Here is a 22,228-nt window from a genome sequence, read left to right on the forward strand (position 1 = left end):
CCAGCCTCATTGTTTCAAGATTTGAGAATTTCAGACATTTAATCTTGACAAGGTCAAGAAAAAAATATATTGTTCCAATGATCAACCACAATGCATTTTTTCCCTTCTTTACTGAATGAAGCTGCTCAGTCACATTTGCTAAAAAACAACAGTCTTTAAAAGCGGATTCATATCCCCTGACCCGAAGTCCTTTAGAGCTGAGATTTATCTAAGCATTGGTGCGAGGCTTCATGTGAACTCATTTCATCCTTTTCCTTTTAATCATCAAAGATTAAGTATCCTCTGGCCGAGGAGAATTTTTCTTCTTAAGAAATGATTACAATCATTTCCTTGATCTGTTCCCCTTCCTACCTCATTTTCTCAAAGTCTTGGAGTAAAAATAAAAAACAAACAATGACTTCAGTACTTCATGCTTCTAGGAGAGCCACGCCCACCTTGGAGAGACTGCAGAGTGGTCCTCCCAGCTGGGAATCCCAATTCAGACTAGGAGCCTCACTTCCTGTGCCTCTGGACTCCCCCAGCTTAGAAGGTCAGCAGAACTTGACCCAGGACTTTGTTCTCAAAAATTCAGCTGAAAGAACCTCAGGTGGAGACACCTCTCCACACTACTGGCTGCTCCCATCTGCCTTGGGTCAAGTGGCCACTGGCACGTAGGCAGCTCAGACTGCTTTGCTTGGCTCTCCTGCAGATCTGTCTCCAATAGCTCAGTTGGTAAAGAATCTGCCTTCAATGCAGGAGACCCTGGTTTGATTCCTGGGTTGGGAAGATCTGCTGGAGAAGGGGTGGGCTGTCCACTCCAGTATTCTTGCGCTTCCCTTGTGGCTCAGCTGGTAAAGAATCTGCCTGCAATGTGGGAGACCTGGTTTCGATCCATGGGTTGGGAAGATCCCCGGGAGAAGGGAGAGGCTACCCACTCTAGTATTCTGGCCTGGAGAATTCCATGGACTGTGTAGTCCATGGGGTCACAAAGAGTTGGACATGACTGAGTGACTTTCACTTTCTTACAGATCTGTCTTCCAATAGCTGGGTTTTAACATCACCAGTGGTGCCGCCTTAACTCTGCTCCATGTGTTTCTGGGCTGGCCTTTGAGGACTTGATTGACAAGCTCCCTCATTCTTAGGCTTTGGAGCATGGGAAGCAGAGAGGCATTTGATGAAGGAACCATGGCTCTTGAGTGGTGGATCATGATGCTGGATGGATGGATAGAAGGATGCAGGGGATGGCTTTCTGTAAGGAACTTGGGATCTCTTCCTGCACACTGAGGTTGGGTGACATGGAGGCATCTAGAAGTGGTTTTCCAAGCAAGGCAGTGGGGCTGACACAGCTTCCAGGCATTTCTGGGAACTGGCATAGGACAGCAAGAATATGGTAGATAGTCTGGTGACTACCGATGGACTGGTTGAGGGCAACCTGGACTATTTTGAAGGGAGGACTTGGATGCCCATGGTTGGGTGTGAAAGTCAACACCACCCCACTGGAAATCATAACCTGGTGAGTCAGGTGCCTTTTGGATTACACCAGCCTCTAGGGTAAAGACATTGTCAGATGCAAGGGAAATGGAGATGGGCCCACCGCATCCCATGAGATTTTCTTCTGATCGGAACCAGGTCAATCTGTGTACTTTTCATGTCTGATAATGAGGGATCATTAAGGCTCCTCCTGTTTCTTGTTCTTTTCCTTTTCTTTCATAGACTTATTCTCACCTGAACAATTCATATGAGCTCAAGCTTCATTAGAAAAACCACTGTTTTTAGACTTCTGTTTAATGTTGCACAATAGGAAGATCCGCGGAATCTAAATGCCATTCTTTTTTTTTTTTTTTGGCTGCAACTGGGCCTTGGATCTTAGTTTGCTGACCAGAGATTGAACCCAGGTTACCTGCAGTGGAAGTGTGGAGTCTTAATCAAAGGACCACCAGGGAAGTCCCTTATGTGCCATTCTAATTTCCCTCAATCTTTGCATTCTATCCTAAACAACTTTACTATTACAATATTTGTACATATGTTAAGAAACCATCTTTCTCCCATCCCTCTGTATTCATGCACTCATTCATCACACTTAGAAGCTAGTGTGCAGATAGCCTTGGGAGAACAATTCTGGGAAAGTGCTGTCAGAGAGGGCACTTGTAAGTTCCTCAACAGTGCATGTGGCTTCCAGCCATTAGCAGTTCCATCCTGTAGAGCTTTGCTGTCCAATATGGTGGCCACCAGCCACATGTAGCCACTGAGCTCTCAGAAGGTTAGACACATGCTGGTTACTCAGTCTTTGACAGAAGAGTGAATGCATGATGAATGAATATGGAGGACTGGTTCAAAGGAAGATGTGCTGTATGTTTAAACTATGCACAGTGTCAAGAAGAATTAGTAGGCAAAAAAAAGTATGAAAAATAGTGGTTAACAGACATTTGGTTGTGTCCAAAACTTTCACAGGACATTTGGTCTACACCAAAAGGTTCTCGATATTTGGTCAATTTTCAGTTCAGTTCAGTTCAGTCACTCAGTTGTGTCCGACTCTTTGCGACCCCATGAATCGCAGCACGCCAGGCCTCCCTGTCCATCACCAACTCCCGGAGTTCACACTTTTGGCCCTGTCCAAAACACCCATGGGGACATTTGGTCCATGTCAAAAGGTCCTTGATATTTGGTCCTGTCCCAAACCATCTGGCATGGATCAAACATGCCCATGATGTTTTGTGTGCATGCATGCTATGTCGATTCAGTCCTGTCTGACTCTTTGCAACCCTATCAACTGAAGTCTACCAGGCTCCTCTGTCCATGGGATTCTCCAAGCAAGGATAATAGGATATACTGGGTTGAATAGAATATATTATTGAAATTAATTTCATCTGTGGCTACTAGAAGATTTAAAGTTAGGAATATGGTTCGCTTGGTGTTTCTCTTGGACAGTTTCACTCTAGATGGCCTGCTTCCACCCCCTTCACTTTCCTCTCTCCCAGGAAGGAGCACTTCTCTGGGTACCATCATCATCTCCATATGTAGCACCTCTCATACCCTGCTGCTAAGCTGCTAAGTCACTTCAGTCATGTCTGACTCTGTGCGACCCCATAGAGGGCAGCCCACCAGGCTCCCCTGTCCCTGGGATTCTCCAGGAAAGAACACTGGAGTGGGTTGCCATTTCCTTCTCATACCCTAGTGGCTGCCTATTCATGTCTGAAACCATTTCCAGCATCAGAACCTCTTGAAGGAGAAACTTTCATACACAGCCCACAGTGCTGTGCTTGTTATAAAATAGACAGACAATAATTAATTGGTGAATACGGATCAATTGCTCCTATTAGACGAAACTTGTGTGAGGCAAGGCATTTACGATTGCTAATGTGGTCTTAAGTATAATACTGCATAGGCATTCAGTATATGTGGGAAACATTTCAGAGATAATTTCTAAAATACATATGAATTTTTAAAATTCCTGGAAATATTTTATTCCTAATTATTAGAACTTTTAAGGGTATGCTGTTAGGTAATTCAATACTGTTCCTATACACATGGGGTGTGTATTTATTTCACAGTGTACATGAATGCTGCTGGATAGAGTTGAATTTATGGTCCATGTGGTCACACATGCCCATTTACAAAATAGGCACAAAACCCAGCTAGATTCTAATCAATTTTCAGAATTCTCTGATGTTTTCAAAACCAATTGAAATCAATCAATTATAAAATAGAGAGATATAAGTTAGGTAAGAGTCATACTTTTTTTTAACCAAAATAAGCAGAATTTAAGACAGTAAACACACTAGAAAATATTTGCTTAACATTTGACCATTAACTGTGATGAGTTTGCTTCTCAGGGGTCTGGGTTTGCTTTTATGCTCATCTCAGGTCAGAAGCAATACGGTCAAACTGAACACTTCGTGGATGTGAGTGCAGCCTGACCCTAATGCATCTTTATGGTTAGACACTAGATAAGTATATTCGTGAAAACAGGTTTATTGTTTGTGAGAAAAGTTTATGAATTTGACTCAAGACACCAAAGTGTCTGGTATCTAAAATTAACACAGCATTAGTTTTTCATCAGTTATTAATATAGAGGGAATCACTGTATCTAGATAAACTAGGTAGATTTAAATAAAGACTTAAGGTTTTATCTGGTTAGTTAAATCACATTGTAATTATTAATCTTATGATCACATTTTTGAAAAGCTGTCTAAACGTATTAATGATTTAATAGTGGAAGGCATTGATGTACACAAAATGGTACAGGAGTACTTGGATGCTGTCTCTTTTCTGAATTCAGGCCTCCTTCCCCAGTTCGGCTGTAAACACTTTGCTGGCTTGAATTTGTAATGTCTGAATTACAGTTATTGGAGTAGCTATCTTATTTTAAAAATTTATATTTTTCTTACTCAAAAAAAATTCTGCTTTCCACATGGAAGTTCTCTAACTGTGTGTGGGATCAAATTAAGGGAAGTGAGCAGAGATTTGATTGAAGGTCACGAGTCCTGGTCCAGAGACTAAACAGCTGTATCACCGATTCAGCAATTTCTCGGAGCCTTGGACTCCTCTCCCAGGCTCTCCCTCCCCCTCAACACCCTCCTTTGGTATCTGGTCCTGACTGTGTTACCGTTCACCCAACTTCATGATGTGTGCGTGTGTGCTCAGTTCCTTAGTCGTGTCCAACTCTTTGTGACCCCATGTACTGTAGCCTGCCAGGCTCTCCTGTCCATGGAATTTTCCAGGCAAGAATACTGAAGCCAGTTGCCATTCCCTTCTCCAGCGGATCTTCCAGGCATAGGGATCAAACCTGTCTCCAGCACTGGCAGGTGGATTCTTTACCACTGTGCCACCAGGGAACCCTACATTACAGTAACTGGACTCTACAAAACTACACACTCCCATGTGGCAGCATGCACCAAGTATCTTAACACATTATTTTAATCTTAATAATTTATCTCATAATTTATGGAGATCATCAGCCCCACTTTTCAGCAAATAAAACTGAGGCTGGAGAGAGATTGAGTGGCATTTCTAAGGCACAAGTAAATGGTACAATTACTATTTCTACCTACATCCCAGCATTGTCTGATGTCCTCTGGCTATTCCTGAACTTGCCTTTCAACCAGAACTATTTTGAGAAAGACCCACTCTAAACTAGTATACTCCTCTCTTTCCAAAGCATTAAAACAGAGACAACATCTATAATTATCAGTAATTGTTGTTGTGGATCCAAGTATTAATACAGAAGCAAGGAGACCTCTGCAAGATTTGTTGTCGTCGCTGTTACAAACTTAATTATTGGGTAGAAATGTTGAAGGTTGCCTCTAAACAGAAGAGGAGTAAGAGAGCCTTTCCCATGAATGCATGGCAGGAAACGGGCTCTCTTTCTGGGTCATCCTCTAGCTTTCTCTGGCTGGCCTTGGGCTAGTGATTTCAACACTCCTTAGCATCCTGGGGTAAGATGGGATGATGACACATGGTGCATACTTATTGCACTGCTTTGCCAGGATAATTGATTGTACTGGTCAAGGGCTGCAGAGGAGTGGAAGTACCTTGTGTATGACAAACCACACTATACCTGGGGCAGTGGAAAGTGCAGGGATCCAAAAAGCAGATTAACCTGTCTAGTTTCCTTAGTTTAAAAAGGGAAGTGGACGGTCACCAACTGTACCTGCTGAAGTTCTCTTAGAGCCCACGGAGCTGTTGATCACTTTCACAAGCCCTAGAGACGCTGGCAAAAATGAATCCACTATCGTTTGGGACAGACCTGGGCCAGCGATGACTCTTTGTTGACACTTGCATTCTCTGAACAGAGAGACACACAGTTGCCAGGAACACTGAGATTCCTGCCATAACAGAGGAGCCTCAGTTACTTTTCTTGACGTGGTGTCGGTTCCTCTATTAACTGTCGCGGGTCCCCACGCAGGTGACTCCATGCGGCGCTGCTTTCTTCCCCAGGGCTGCGGTGGCCTTCCTAGTGCATTGTTCCTGACTTTGCTTTCAGATTGCTTGGGTTGCCGAATTCTAATAAATAAAACGATGCGAACTGCTGATGTCGGAGTTGCAAACGACAAAGCGGGTGGGTCACCACGGGGTCAAAGGAACTTCAAGGTAAGTGGTGGCCTGGGGAGAAAGGACTCCCCGCAGAGCAGCCCCCTCACTCCTGGCCTCTGGGGGCGGGGTGGGGAGGTTGGGAGTTGGGGGGGATCGGGCGGGAGCCCCCCCCCGTCCCCCCCGGACCTTTGGGGTAGTGTGGAGTCAGCCGCGATTCCGCCTGGGCCCCTCCAGCGCCAGGAGGGGGATCCACAGCGACAAAGGAAGGGGGGTGCGGGAGGCGGGGGCCGGGGGCTGCGGCGCCCAGGCTTGCGGGGCGGCGGAGGAGGGAGGCCGCCCCGCGCCTCGCGCCAGGTCTCCGCGTGTGCAGTGTGTTGTGGGCCGGCCGCGCCCCTCCCCTCCCCTCCCCTCCCTCCAGTCCTGTCCCTTCCCCTCCCTCCTTGTCCCTCCCCTCCTCTCCCCTCCCCTCGCCTCCTCCCCGTCCCTCCCCTCGCCGCGTCCCCTCCCCCGCGGCCCGGAGCGAGCGCCGCGCCAGCGCCACACGGCCCGGCCGCCGAGCGCGACGACACACACCGAACAGGTGGCCGGAGGCTGCGGCGCCGCGCGGGCACAGGCGGGCGAGCCCGGGGCCAGGCCGGGCGAGGCGCGGCGAGGGCCACAGGCCGGGCATGCGAGCCGATCGGGCCCCCGGCCGCGGCCCCTAGCCTCGCGCCCCGCGCCCCGCGCCGCGCGCCCCGCGTGCAGTCGCCTCGGCCCAGGGCGCTCCGGCCCCTCCGGCCGCGGTCACCGAGGGGCGCGGGCCGGCCCGCGGCGGCGGCGGCGGCGGCGGCATGAAAGTGACCGTGTGCTTCGGGAGGACCCGGGTGGTCGTGCCGTGCGGGGACGGCCACATGAAAGTTTTCAGCCTCATCCAGCAAGCGGTGACCCGCTACCGGAAGGCCATCGCCAAGGTGAGGGGCCGGGGGCGCGGGCGGGGGCGGGCGGGCGGCCGAGGGGGCGGAGGAGGGGCGGAGGAGCGGGAGGAGGGAAGGCGCCGGGATCAATATGGCGCTTCCTGGAAGGGGAGGCGGCGGCGGAGGCGGGGAGAGCGAGCGCGCGGCGGCCGGCCCCGGCCTGCGCCCCCCGGCCGGGCTGCGGGCCGCAAACTTCCCCGCGCCCGGCCCCCGCGCCCCGGTCCCCGCTGTTCCTTCGAGGCCTGGCGGCCGGCGCCCCGAGCCTCTGGGGAGCCGAGCCCGAGCCGCGGCGGGGCGTGCGGAGCCTGCTCCCGGCCGCGGGCTGCGGCCCCGGCTCCCCGCCCTGGGCCGCGGGCGGAGGCCGGGCGAGGGAACTTTTCCTGCTGGAGCGGAGTTCGGCCCGCGCGCGGGGAGAGTGGCTCGCTGGTGCCTCTGCGCCCCCCCACCCCCGCCGGGCGGTGGCTGGGGGGCCCTCCTGCGTGCCCTGCGGGGCGGGGGTCCCGGGGCGGGTGGGGGCGCGGCGCCGGGAGCGACCAGCTCCAGCTGGCTCGCGATCGTCGCTGGAGCCCAGCACTTCGGAGACCGAGAGGCCCGGGAGCACAGCTGGCTTCTGGGAGGAGCACAGCCTGGAGATGGGTCACCGAATTCTGAGTGTTCCTGCCGGCACCTCCCCGTGGACCCGTCTGCACCGAGCTCCCTGCGGAGCCCGGGCCGCGCCCCGGCCTCGAGTGGAGTGGATTTCCCTTTTCCCCGTGGAGTGATAACATTGTCTCCACTTCCCTGCATTCCTCTACGATGTGTCAGAAGTGAAAAGGCTTTTTGTTAAATTGTTTTATCGTCTGTGTCTGTTTGACAACAGCCCACGCCTCCCAAGTTTCTCTCAAGCACCTGAGGATATTTCCTTTGCGCCAGAGGAACGTTGGTTGGAAAGCACAGTCACTTTAAGAATTCCCGTTTTGTCCCCGATCTTGGAGTGGTTTGAGCCCTGTAGGTCTGGGGGCCACAGAGGAAAAAAATTTTTTTACACTCCTGTTTTGAGGAGAGAGGAAAATTAGCCCACGTTTGGCCTTTTAAAGATAATCTTGGGGAAGTTTAAGAACATGACAGTGATGGAAGATGTTGACTTTACTTCACGGCTCTAAAATGTTCCTTACAGTTGGTTGAACTTTTATTGAAAATCAAATAAAATTAGTGGAAATTGGGCACCTGCTTATCTTGAACCACTGTCAACCTCTGAACATACCTTGAGCATTTTAAAGGGTTGTTTATGGGTGAGAGTTTGTGATCTAAATGTTCGGTACCAATAATTAGATTGCCCGTGTACTCAGGAAACCAACAAAATAAACCGTGAGAGGAAAGAGAATAATATATACTTTGCAGTGTGCCCAGGTTCTGAGTGCAGAGGAGTGATGGACATTTCTTGGCTTACATGCTTAAAATGGACCTGCTTAACATTAGTCATTTACATGCTTAAACATTAACATGCTTAACAGTAGTCATATTTCATTATGCACACGATGCATGTGGGTGGAACAGCTTGTTTGGGAGATAAAAATGTAGTTGTTTGGGTCATTTGTATGCTCCACAGAAATTCTTAAGCATTTACTGTGACTGAGGCATTGTTCTGGGTGCTGGACATCTGTGAGATCCACTGGCTGCTTGTGGAAATTGGACTGTGAGACTCAAGGAGAGAGGCTACACGGTCCTGCAAGTGAGGGTAGCCAGCCTTTGGACTGGCGAGTTACATGCAGTGGGGAGAAGACAGGCCTCTGGGGTTTTGAGTAGATGGAGTTGACAGGCCTCGGTGAGGGAGCTGGACTTTGTCTTTAGGTATCAGTGGTGGTGGTTTTGCAATGACTGGGGAGCATGAAGAAGGAAGCGTCGGTTTCTGCAGGGCACCTGGGAAGGCACCCAAGAGAAGCAGCATCAGAGCTGAGTTTTGAAGGGTAGGCGTGAGACTGATTATTGTTCCTGGTGGAGATGGAAGGAAGGAAGGATCATGCTCAGAGAGTGACGGTGTTATTGGAGTTGGATATAAATGACTCAGAGATGATTCAGGGGCTTCCAAAATTGTTTAAATTCTCTTTAAGTGCAATTCACAGTTCAGCAGGTAAATTTTAAAATGGGCTTTGTGGTCTACAAAGTTCGGTCATCGGATCACAAGACTGTTGACTCTCCAGTGTTGGATGAGCTGGAGTTTCTTCCAGGTCCATTTGTATTTTTTTCCTCTTAAATGATCAGGTAATGGCTAAGATGAAACTTTAGTGGTTCTTTCCATTTTGCCCACCTCCTTTAAAATGGTTATGAAGCAAACACTTATTAACACTTGTTTTAACTTTTATCCTCTTATCTCTTCCTTACCCCTTACTGTTGAATAGAACAAGATAAATTTTGCATGAAGAACTGGGTAACTGGGTAGCTGTAGAGTGGTGTTTGGTTGCTAGGTGACATGTGCCATGCTGAACTCCCATCTGGTGGGGGAGAATGGGGGAAGATCATGTTTATGGCTTTGTATAAAAACCAGCTAAGCTGGAAAAAGAAAGAAAGAAATTAAAGGAAAAAGGAAAGAGAAAGAATGATCCCAAGCCACTAAGACTTTCTCTGCAGTGAGCATTTTGTGGTGTGATGGGGCTAATTTTTGGCATTATATTTAAGCTGTTTTCAGGTTAAACAAATACATTTTTCTGGGCAGTGGAGTGGTGTGACTGAATACCAGAAATGTCCTCAATAAACAGATATTTGAAGGCTTACAGTTATTCATAGCACTTTTTTTTTTTTCTCCAGTTAAAAACTGTTTTTCTGTTTATGATCCCTGATGGGTGAAAATTGTTTGGCTGTTCTTCCCCATCCACCCATCCTCATCTGGACCATCGCTGAGGAGGGTGCCCTGGAGACATGGAGGACCGTGCCATATGGACTGTTCTACTCCTACCTGTGGCCTGACTCATCCATGGTCCCTGATGGACACAGGGTGCAGAGCACCAACTGCCCGGACTGTGTAGTGTGGTCACTTGGCTTCTCAGGGCTTTGCCTGCTCTTTCTTTATTCTCAGTGGATCAGGGCTGGCCTGAGACTTCCCATTTTTTCCTGCTGTGCACCTCAACTCTGGTTAGCAGGAAAAAAATAATCTCCATTCTTTTTTTTAAAAAAATTGTTTATTTGTTGAAGGGCTACTATGTGCAAAATGTCATGCTCTATGAAGAAATGTAAGGCTGAATTCTTGCTCTCAAGAAGAATGTAATGTGGGCAATAGGGTGAATATATTAAACTATGAATAACAGTAGGCAATAACATTAATTAGCAACAGGGTGGTGCATACAGAGAGTAGCTGCTTCTGGATTTCAGAGATGGAAGTGGTCATTATAGCCTGGGGGTGGCAATCTCCTGGAATCCCTGGGGTTTGCATACACTAGGCTTAGTCAGTGGGAAGGCTGGCCTGGATTTAGGACGGCACTTCCTAACTGGGTAGTGGGGTGACCCCCAAAACCACCTGCCTGGCCTAGGAGTCCTGGTTTGACAGGTGTCCGGTGGGTCCGGGCGTGTGAGTCTGGAGCGTGTTGGCTGCCATGCTGAGGGGTGGAAGGGCGGGCATTGCTGGTGAGCATCAGGGCTAGTTTGGCTCCTGGGCTGCTGTCCCGTCAGATGGCGGCAGGACCAAGCTGAGGAGGGCCAGGAACGCCAGGATGAGACCCCGAGGCTTTGTACAGTCTGATGGTCCAGGGGGTCTGAGGTGTTTGGGCAGGACTAGTTCTCTTCTGGGCAGAGGACCAGGATCACCTTCAGTCCACAGAAACGCTGGTTTTTTCACCATTTAACCTTGGGTAGACCAGCCCTACGGAGCCTCACTTCCTCATCTTGAACAGGTTCCTCCCCTGCAGGGTGCCTGTGAGTGCTGAGGGGTGATGAATGGGCAGCTCCTCAGCTCTGCATCTGGGTCCCTAATTGGTTTCACTCACCAAATGGTGTCACTCACTTGACTGCCTGCAAGACTTTCCCGAGTAGTCTGCTAGTTCTGTTTGGGTTTTTCCTCTTTGCTCAGGAAGACAGTGTGTAATTTAATTAAAGAATAGGTAGGAATGTTAATATTTGCCTAAGCAACACCACAGTCAGAAAGAGCACATTATGTGTGTGTGTGTATAAAGTAGAGAATGTAAAAATCACGGCTGTTACAGCTTTACTCTGGGTTGACTTCTGGACCTCCATTTTGTGTGTGTGTGTAGGGGCCACTGCTTCTGTTCCTTGAGCATGGAAACCTTAAGAGTTATTTAATAGCAATTTACCTGTGGCTCAGCTGGTAAAGAAGCCACCTCCAATGCGGGAGACCTGGGTTCCATCCCTGGGTCGGAAAGGTCCACTGCAGAAGGTAAAGGCTACCCAGTGTTCTGGCCTGGGGAAAAGAGTCGGACAGGACTGAGAAACTTTCACTTTCAGTTTAATGGTGTAAAGAAACCCCACAAACATAAATTTATGGGCGGTAACTTTTGAAAATATACTTTTCTTTTTTGGGGGTGAGGAGGACTGTTGATTACCAAAACCATGTAAGTCATGGTTTGTACAAAGACTCTTGTGTTTGGTGTGTGATTTCTTGCAGACAGATGGATGACCACATGTTGTTACACATTCGCAAGGTTATTGAACCTATTAGGAAAATAGGAAACTTTTAGGAAATTGTTGCAGAGTTTGAATGACCGTATTTTTGAATAGTGACATGAAGTACATTTTATTATTTTGTTAACATTTTCTCATCTTCCTCTTCAAAAGGAAAAAAACAAGAAACATGTCTGAATGGTTGATCTTTCTAAAATGCACATTTCCATGTACTCTTCTGCTTAAGGACCCCAGTATCAGCTTTCCCCAGAGGCCAGGTCCTGCCACCTCAGCAGAGCCTGTCCCTTGTAGGACCCCTCCTGCCTCTTCCACCCCAGACCCTCTCACTTCACCCCTACCCATTCGGCCTTGCTTGCACTTTCCTGCCTTTGCTCTGGCATTTTCAGCTTCTCCCGCCTAGATCACTTGCTTGCTTCACATCTGCTCCTCTCTTGAGCCTCAGCGCAGCTCAGGCTGGCCCTGCACCCAAGGCTTGTGGGGGTTCTCCCCGCTTCCCGCAGCTCCCATACTGACCTGGAGGAATGTGCTTTGTTGTGGGTGCTTCAGGGGGTTTGTTTGGGAACAGAACTATGCCTCTTCTCCTCCCGGTGAGGTGCTTGAAGGTGATGGTCCTGCCTCAGTCTTACTGGTGGTATCTGCCACGTAGTCATCTTACAAGCTGAGTAGGTGCAAAATTGAGGATAAATACATGGCATCTATTCTCACACAAAAAGTGCACTTTTGCTTGGAAGACTGTATGATTTTGAAGACTTTAAAATTTGGTATGTTTGGCATATTAGGACAAAGAGATTGATTTAGTGTGGTTTCAGGGTACCTGGAAGTTATTCTTTGGTATCATTTGTTTTCAAGGAGTTTGGTCCATTTTTCAGCCAGAGCAGAGGAATCATCCTGGGGTTTGCTTCGGGCCTGTTTCAAGGCTGGTGGCCAGGGCAGTGCAGGAATCTGGCCTCAAGACACACCTGTGCTGGGTCTGGCGCTTCTAATTCTGTCAGTTGGGATCCGTGGGTAAGTGCCAGGAGTAAACAGAAATGTTTAGGATCTGAGATTCATAGGGAGAATCTGGCCATGAGACGTGCTTCTTGGCTTGTGGCGAATGTGGTGAATTGGGCACGGGAGGTAATGTGTGCACACGTGCACAGAATCTTCATCTGTGCTGGAAGGTTTGTTCAAGCCTAGAGTTGGATGCAGGTGGGTGGTGGTTAACACTTGAAAGATGACCCGAGCCCTCTGCCCTTTTTCAAGGATGGAAAGAAACATCCATCTTGGAAAGTGCTTGGTCTGGGAAAGTGCTTTCCCCAAGTGGAGGTGCTTTTCCATGGGGTAGAGGTGGGCAGCCCACACAGGTGACTTTTCTCCCACTTGGCCACTCACGTAGCAGTCCAAGTGGCCATCAAGGTCAATGGCAGTGGAACAGGGCTCAGAAAATTTATGCGTTTTACCAATTTTTGGTATCTTTTCTGTTTTACATGGAAAAGAGGAAAATCTTAATAAAAAGAAATGCAAAGTTCTATGATCATAATAGGAAGGTGATTGTTTTTTGCCTTATAGTCATTATTTTATCCAATTGAAAATTTTTTTCCATTTGGAAGGATTATGTAAAAATGCTTTTCCTTCATGGCTCTGTCTTCCTGTATCTGACCTTCCATCTTTATGTGTTCCTGCCATTAAATATTACTTTTGTTTATTCTTTTCTCCTCCATCAACTAATATTGTAACTTAGAAATACAATTTCCAGCTTCTTTCCAAATGACTTGAAATGTGAATTATTTCACTCTCAACACTAGCTTATACACACACATGAGAAATTGAAAACACATCATAGAAAAAATATATACATGAATGTCTATGACATGATTCATAACAGCCAAAAAATAGAATAAGTCAAATGCTCATCAACTGAATAAAATGTGGTATATCTATACATTAGAATATTATTAAGCTGTAAAGATGAACGAAGCTGTGATGCATTGCTCACTAGAGATGCACCTTGCAAACAGTATGGTTCATAAAGGAAGCCAGTCATAAAGGCCCACATACTATGAGTCCATATTTACAAAATGACCAGAATAGACAAATCTGTAGATATAGAAAGTAGAGTAGTGATTGCCAGGGCCTGGGGGTTGAAGAATGGTAGGTGACTGTTCATGGGGATGGGGTTGATCTTTGGGATGATGAAAATGTTCTCAGTTTAGATAGTGATGATGGTGGTATGCCTCTGTAAGTATACTATAAACATCACTGAACTGTACACTTTAAATGGGTGAATTTTGTAATATATTGTTATGTCTCAATAAAAATGCTAAAAAAAAAAAAAAAAAAAAAAGTCTGCATAAGCCCCTATGGGCAGAGCTCCATTTTTTAGGTATTTTATGAGAGTCCCATAAAATATGTTTTTCTGTGTTAGAGGTGTTCAAATGAAGAAGGGCTATTTTTAGGAGTTTTCCGTACAAAGTGTGAACCTGCTTTCTCGAGGTTGCCTGCTTTCTCCCGGTGCTGTCTGCTAAGCCCCTGACTGCTGAGAATCCGCGTTCCCTAGTGCCTCCGTAAAGGCTTCGCCAACTCTCCGTTCACCTATTCTGCCTTGTTCTCCCTCAGCCCAGTCCACCAGCTGCCCTGGCGGTTGATTCAGATGACCTAAGATGTCCATCATGGAAGAACTTTTCCAGTTCTTGGTTTTGAGCTTTGGCAGATCCCACAAGCTCTGTGCGCATCAGTTTTCCCATCTTCATCTCCCCATCCTCAGAAGGTCTGGGCTGGGCTTCTGCTTTCTGTCCCCCTGGGCAACAGCCACCCTGAGTCTGCATGGTTGGTGGTTGTGCCCGTGGGACCATCAGGCATGAGAGGCTTTTCAGAGGCATGAACAGAGTAGATCTCAACTCCCCAGACCCTCCCTATGAGAAGGTTTTGCTTCCTTTACTTTGAAATGATGGGCTTGACCCACAGGTCAGACATACGCTGTTTGAAAGTTAGGATGTATTTTGCCTGGACTGTCCCTCAGAATTCCTTACTGTCCCAAGATAAATATCTTTAAAAATAAATTACATGCTCAGAAGTAACTTAATAAGACTGTGTCCTTTGTGAAGTGTAGCTAAAGGTATGATTCTGCATGGTTCTAAATGTATGGCATGTGTGTACACATACATGCACAAATGTATTCATGAATTTGGTATTTTTATGGTGATATCAATTTAAGGGGTTTTAGAGATGACTGGTCCCTACTTTTAATGTTCTTTAATATTCAGAAATGATAAGGCAAGTTTTTGGAACTCAGGTTTATTTTTTCCTGGTGTGTAGTTTTTCTTATTTTTTACTGCATCCCTGTACAGGGATCTGAAAAGACCTCTTAGAGATATTCTGTGATACAAAGCAATATTTCCTTCTCTGTTTATTTTAGAAAACAACTCACTATATATAAAAAAACCTAAGGTTCCTAAATACTAAAAATATGTGGTATTAACAGACGGAAAACACAGAAAGGCTGCTTCTGTGTAAGTGTATGAGATGAGAGTGGGCTATTTTGTTCTAGTTCTTTGCAGTAGACGATAAAAACTGGGAAATATTTTTTCATGTTCATGATTTAATTTTTCTCAAATCTAATATTGAATCCAGAATTTAAAAATAATCCATTTCCCAGGGAACACAGGAAGGCTTTTAAGATATACCATTTGTAATTCTTTTTTTTTTTTTTTTTTGAGAGAGAGGCATCTCTAATTTCTTTATTATATAAAGATGAAAATTTGGGGTAAAGCATTTTAACAGTGTTACTGAGATATAATTCCCATACCAAACAATTAACTCAGTAAAGTGTACAAGTCAGTGAATTCTAGCAAATTAACAGAGTTGTGCATCCATCACTGCAATCAATTTTAGAGCATTATTTTCCCAAAAAGATACCCTACACGCAATTAGCAGTCACTCTCCAATTCTTCCATGCCCCTCAGCCCTGGGAAACCACTAATCTATTTTTCTGTCTTCATTGATTTGCCTATTCTGAACATTATAAGTGGAATCATACAATATTTGTAACTACTTTGTAACTAGTTTCACTTAACACAATGTTTTCAAGGTTCATCCCTGTCATGTTATATGGTAATACTTTGTTTCTTTTTATTGCTAAATAATAGTATATTATATGGATATACCACATTTTATTTATCCATTCATTGGCTGATGGACATTTGGGTTGTTTCCATTATTATGAATGATACTCCTAAGAACATTCACATACAAATTTTTGTGTGGATGTATGTCTTCATTTGTCTTGGGTATATACCTGTGAGTGGAATTGCTGGGTCATATGGTAGCTCTGTATTTGACATTTTGAGGAATCCAAGGTGGTTTTCAAAGTGGCTGTACTACTTTACATTTCCACCAGCAGTGTTGAGAGTTGCAATTTCTTCACATTCTCATCAACACTTATTATTATCTGTCCTTTGATTATATCTTAGTGGATGTAAAGTGAAAGGGAAAGTGAAGTCGCTCAGTAGTGTCCGACTCTTTGCGACCCCGTGGACTGTAGCCCACCAGGCTCCTCCGTCCATGGAATTATCCAGGCAAGAATACTGGAGTGGGTTGCCATTTCCTTCTCCACCATTTGTAATTCTGAAACCTGTTGTGCAAAGTCATATGTGAATAATACTTAGCCAGATTCCTGCCCAACAGGGGTATAGTCTAACCTGAGATTCTCTCATTCCAGCCAGCAGCACCTGTAGAAGGAGGAGGTGAGATGTGCAGGTTATTGGTTCCTGGTGAACCACCATATAGGATATGACTAATCACTAAATCCATAAAAGCTGAATGTAGAATTTGGTATTTTTATTGCTTTTTTAGAGATCTGGGCGGAGAAGGCAATGGCAACTCACTCCAGTACTTTTGCCTGGAAAATCCCATGGACGGAGCTTCACTTTCACTTTTCACTTTCACGCATTGGAGAAGGAAATGGCAACCCACTCCGGTGTTCTTGCCTGGAGAATCCCAGGGACGGGGGAGTCTGGTGGGCTGCCGTCTATGGGGTCGCACAGAGTCGGACATGACCGAAGCGACTTAGCAGTAGCAGCAGCAGAGATCTGGGAAAAAACTGTTCAGACAAATCAAGGGGCTTGCTACATGAAAGCGCCTCGTTTGGCTTGGTAACTACTTAAACAATTGCATCTGGAAGATGGTGGCATTTCTGCATTTGTACTGCCTGAGGAATATGAAATGAGTCATATTTTAAATTATGAAGGCATATACTATTGGGAATATTTTTTTTCAAGGAAACCTGGAAAGCTAATAAAACCCTGAATTTTTAATAGTGGAGTCAGTTTTATCTTTTGTATTTCATGACCCACTTTTTAAAAACACAGATGTTGGGTAAAACACAATTAGCTGGAGGTGGAAAGTTTGGTGGTGGGTGTTTTTTTTGTTTTTCTCCTTCTAGGAGGCAAGCACATCAGTATGACACAGTCTGGGCCAGGATTCAGAAGAACAGATTACATCATTTGTGTATGAGAAAGCAAGAACGGTAACTTCTGTCAGCCTAGGGTCCATGTCCTTCATGGGACTGTTGTGAATGTTTAAAGAGAGAATGTTATAAAAAGGCATTGCAGGAAGTAAGGCAGAGAGCTTGAGAGCTGTTCTGTTCTTTCTCTCTTGCTAAGAAAGGTCACAAGTGATTAAGGCTCACTTGAATAAATGCTTCTAAATTGTTTCTTCTCATCTTCCTTAGAACTGTTCTAAATGTGGAATATTGAATATTTGGGGGGAAAAAAGAGTTCTCCCTTTAAAAGTCCTGAAAGCATTCTGCTGTTTGAGAAATAAAATCCCAGTGACATTGTTATAGATGTTCCAAAGATGTCCATAGAGGAATATCTTTCCTCGTTTTTGGTTTTGGCTATGGTAGTTTTGAACTTTGATAAGTCTTACCAGCTCTCTGAGCCTCAGTTTTCTCATCTGTAATTTGGAAATGTTTTCTTTAGTCAGCAGTCATGGAGATTAAGGGATTTAATATAGATAATTCCCCTGCCATGTTACAGGCTCTTAGTCAATTTTAGATCTTTTCCTTTCAAGTTTCACACAGAAATTAGACACAGTTTTAATGGCTAATTCATAAAATCAACTTGATTTTTACTTGATTTATAATTCTAGTTGTCATTTTTCAAGATGGTTTGTCAAAGAGTTAGCACTTTCTTCTTATAAGTACTATAGAAATTCCAGTATTTAGTTTTCCAGTTTTGGTACTTTTACTAACTGAGTTGGAAATAGGGAAAAAGAAATGTTCTAATAATCCAGTAGCTGATTCTTTTACAGATCAAGAAGTGTGTTTATCCTAACTCTGTAGCTCTTTCTGTTGTTAGCCTCTTCTTCTTTTTGTTAACTTTATTTATTTTCGGCTGTGCTGGGTCTTCGTTGCTGCCTGTGGACTTTCTCTGCTGCCTGTGGACTTTCTCAAGTTGCGGCGAGCTGGGGCTGCTCCTTGTTGTGGTGCTCGGGCTTCTTATTTCGGTGACTTCTTGTTGCAGAGCGCAGGCTCTAGGGTGAGTGGGTTTCAGTAGCTGCACTCGAGCTTAGTTGCTCTGTGGCGTATGGGATCCACCTGGACCAGGGATTGAACTCCTGTCCCCTGGATTGACATGCAGATTCTTAACACTGAACCACCAGGGAAGTCCTATTTGCCCTTCTTATTTTTAAAAATAATTGCAGCTGCCATACTGCTAGATGAATGGAGATTATGGAACCTTTCTTTGCTATATTTACAATATTTTAAAAGGCACTGGTTACACATTTTTCCATTAAAGAAATCTTTTGAAAGTTGGAAAGAGTAAAACTAGAAATTGTAAATTCTGATATTTAAAAAATCCTAGAGATCTTTCAGACAGCTGTTTTAAAGACCTTTAGCCTTTATTAACTAGTAGCAGCAGCAGTAGTTCTGAGAGTACCCTGGAGCTCAAAGAGATAATCTGAGTTATTAAAAAAATGCGAAGGTTGACAGTTTTGTGACCCCTCTAATCCTTTATTCTATAGGCCTGTATAACTCACATGCCCATAACACTTCTTCACTCTTTTCTGTATCTTTAAGATGGTGATTTGGGGCAGCTAAATCAGCAGTAAATGAACATGGAACATCTTTTGCTTGGGTAGATAGTTGTAAGGGTTGACAGATTGATACAACTTTTAATACTTTGAAGTGAAGTCACTCAGCCGTGTCCGACTCTTTGTGACTCCATAGACTGTAGCGTACCAGGCTCCTCTGTCCATGGGATTTTCCAGGCAACAGTACTGGAGTGGATTGCCATTTCCTTCTCCAGGGGTTTAATACTTCAGTTCAGCTAAAGGCACCCAATGCCAATCACCTGAAGACTTCGCCCAAGAGTTGACCTATTTATCATTCTGAACCAGGAGTGGTGCCTGGGAGGCTTCCTCAGGGCTCTGGGTGGGGCTGTGCTAAAATACCAGACTTGCCAACTCATCAAAACTCAACTGAGTTCATGCCCAAGAGGACCACTTCTTACTTACCTTTTCCATTTCACAGTATTGAAAGTTGTCTTCCTCTCTTTGAGGACTTTAAATTCCTTATTAATTCAAGCTTCCTCCCTCTCTGGATATGTATTTAGGGAAGTTGCTAGGTAGTGTTTAAAACAATAAAGCTTATCTAGTTGTGCAGCATTCATATTTTGACTTTGATTCCTTCCAGTATTTGTTTATAAACATTGCGTCAGGTGAGTGCATTTGAAATCCAAAGCTTTTGATTCACACAAGGCCAAAAAAAGAGATACAGCAACACGGTTGGTTGGAATTGATATATATCGTTTCCATTGTTTTTGTGCTTTGTAATGAAAGTGATAAATAGTGCTTTCAGAACCTTTCCAGATTACCCCAGCATTTTATAACAAAACTGTAGAGAAATAGCTCTGGGGGAGTTTTTTCTCCCCAGCTTTATTAAGGTATAATTGACAAATAAAGTTGTAAGATATTTAAAAGTGTGCACTGTTGTTTTATACACCTGTACATTGTGCAGACTTCCTCCCATTGAGTTAATTAACACATTCGTGTCATCTTGAGTATTTCTTTATGTTCTCTGAGAACACTTAAATCGTACTGTTTGACTTGGGAGCATTTTAGACAGATCTGTTCTGATGGGTGATTGAGGTGGAGTTTTAGTTTATTTATTTATTTATTTATTTTCTTTTTTTTTTTGGAGTTTTAGTTTAAAACAGAAGAGTTTTTGGTCCTGGGCTGTTTTTCCCCGATGAGGAGGGAAGCCGCCTCCTTTATAGATTCAGGGGAGTGGTATTTTCAGGTCAGTCTTTTGGTGTCAATAACCTTTTTTAGGTCAGAATGGATGATAGAAAGCTCTTGCACAAGAGGTGCTGTATCAAGGGCGTTATCTGCCTGTCACATTGGGGAGCTGTTGAGAAAGTACCTTTAACAGTGATACCCATCACATCTCAGTCCCAATTTGTTGAGGAGTTTTTGACAGGTAGGAGGGTAACCAGGACACAGTGGTATGTATCAGGTAAAAGTAGCAGTGTTAACACTTATTATCAACAGGCATGGTTAGCACTCTGGGGGCATTTTGTAATATCAGGCCCTAAGTCTGGGCTCATGCTCATTAAACCCATGGAGTGGTAGTGAGGCAACTCTGAGTTTATGGGTGAGGAAACTTGGGCTAAAGAAGATTAAGAAGGTGGCAAACAGTTGTACATCTGATGTGACCCCTCTGGCTGGAGAGCCTGTACTGTTCTACAGGAAAGAATGAACAGCGCCCATTGGAGAAGACAAGTTCTTTTCTGATCTAGGTTTCATCTGGTGGCTCATGAGTGAAGGGAAGAAGTGCACATTTGGGATGATGGAGCTGGCTGGGTCAAGGAGGCTAGATATTGAAGCCCCTTGCTGCTCAGGTGTGGTCTATGGATCAGCAGTGCTGGCTTTGCTTGGAAGATTGTTAGGAATGGAGAATCATGGACCCCATCCCTGAGAGATGCTCTCAAAATCTGCATTTTAGTCAGATCCTCAGATGATTCCAACCTTCTCTGGTAGCTCAGCTGGTAAAGAATCCAAATGGCTACCCTCTCCAGTATTGTGGCTTGGAAAATTCCATGGACAGGGAGCCTGGCAGGCTACAGTCCATGGGGTCACAAAGAGTTGGACACGACTGAGAGACTTTCACTCGCTCAGATGATTCCAGGGGCTTCCCTGGTGATTCAGTGATAAAGAACCTGCCTACCAGTGAAGGAGACTTGAGTTTGATCCCTGGGTCAGGAAGATCCCCTGGAGGAAGAAATGGCAACCCACTCTGCTGTTCTTGCCTAGAGAATCCCATGGAAAGAGGAGCCTGGCTGTCTATAATCGATGGGATCACAAAGAGTTGGCCACAACTTATTGACTAAAACAACAACAGATGCTTCAGAGCAGTTGCTCTCAACTCTGGCTGCAGGTAGGAACATCTGAAAGGGTTTTAAGAACTGGATGCTCAGGCTCCCCACGAACCAAGGGAATCCGATCTCCGGGTTGGAGTGGATACTGGTATTGCTCTGAAGCTCCTCGGGGTTTCTCTGTGCTTCCAGGGTGGTGAACTACTGGTTTAGAGCAGCCTCCAGGCCCTTAGGGGTTGTTGTGTTATGTGACCTTGTAGCTGTACACTGGAAATTTCCAGAACAAAAATTGAGAGGATCAGCCAGGGTGCTCACAGGCTGGTCACTTAAGTGACAATGGCTCCACCTGTACATTTTTATTTCTGACTTTTGAAGTCACTCCCCCGCTTAAAAATTTTCTATTTTCTATTGGAGTGTAGTTGATTGACCTGATGTGAAGAACTGACTCATTTGAAAAGACCCTGATGCTGGGAAGGATTGAAAGCTGGGAGGAGAAGGGGATGACAGAGGATGAGATGGTTGGATGGCATCACCGATGGTTGGATGGGCATGAGTTTGAGCAAGCTCCGGGAGTTGGTGATGGACAGGGAAGCCTGACGTGCTGCAATACATGGGGTTGCAAAGAATCGGACAAGACCGAGTGACTGAACTGAACTCATAGTTGGATTGAAAGTTTTGTGTTAGTTTCTAGTGTATAGCAAAAGTGATTCAAGGTATAAATATATAAGAATCTATTCTTTTTCAAAATGAAATCACTCTCTTCTCCTGCCTGTTAATTAATTTTGAGTTTTATTTGTGGACGCAGTTGACAGCATCGGTACTAGGTATTCCTGAGGTTTCAGCCGTTAACTCTTAAGGACATCTAGTCTGAGTTTAATGACAGAAATGGCTTAAAAGGTTCAGAGGAGCAGTAAAATTGACAGCCCAAGAGACAGAAATAAGGGGGGAAAGGAAAGGTCATATTGACTCACACATGTGAGATTTGGTGCAAGTCATGGGCTGTCCTCTTGGTGTTTGTGATGTGTAGTGACAGGACAGCTAAGACTTCTGGTTCTGGGTAAAGCAGGCTTGTGAGCAGTGGACTGAGAACTCCTTTTGCTGAGCTTCTCTTCAGGCTTGTTTGTGGCTGTGCCTGCCTGTGTAGGAGAAGGCACACCCTCACCAGGCCAAAGGGCATTCCTATCACACACATCCACTCTCAGCTTGCTGGAATGTTCCAGTCAGTCCCCACCCCCACACCAGGGAGCAAGGGCAACAGGTGCCTCTGGCCTGAGGCCTCGGGGACCTGAACGTGGGTCAGAG

The 22,228-nt window shown here is 45.3% G+C and overlaps 1 protein-coding gene across 10 annotated transcripts in view; it reads left to right on the forward strand.

The window, feature by feature from the left end:
• Positions 1-6,842: 6,842 nt before the first annotated feature.
• PARD3 (par-3 family cell polarity regulator) overlaps positions 6,843-22,228 on the forward strand; it is a 568,914-nt gene continuing 553,528 nt past the window's right edge. For all 10 annotated transcript variants that reach the window (XM_068987362.1, XM_068987365.1, XM_068987363.1 and 7 more), the window contains exon 1: positions 6,843-6,962. In XM_068987362.1, coding sequence (XP_068843463.1) covers positions 6,843-6,962 — 120 coding nt within the window. The remainder of the gene's footprint in view (positions 6,963-22,228) is intronic.

The sequence above is a fragment of the Capricornis sumatraensis genome, chromosome 15 (genome assembly GCF_032405125.1).
Source record: "Capricornis sumatraensis isolate serow.1 chromosome 15, serow.2, whole genome shotgun sequence".
Lineage (NCBI taxonomy): Eukaryota > Metazoa > Chordata > Mammalia > Artiodactyla > Bovidae > Capricornis > Capricornis sumatraensis.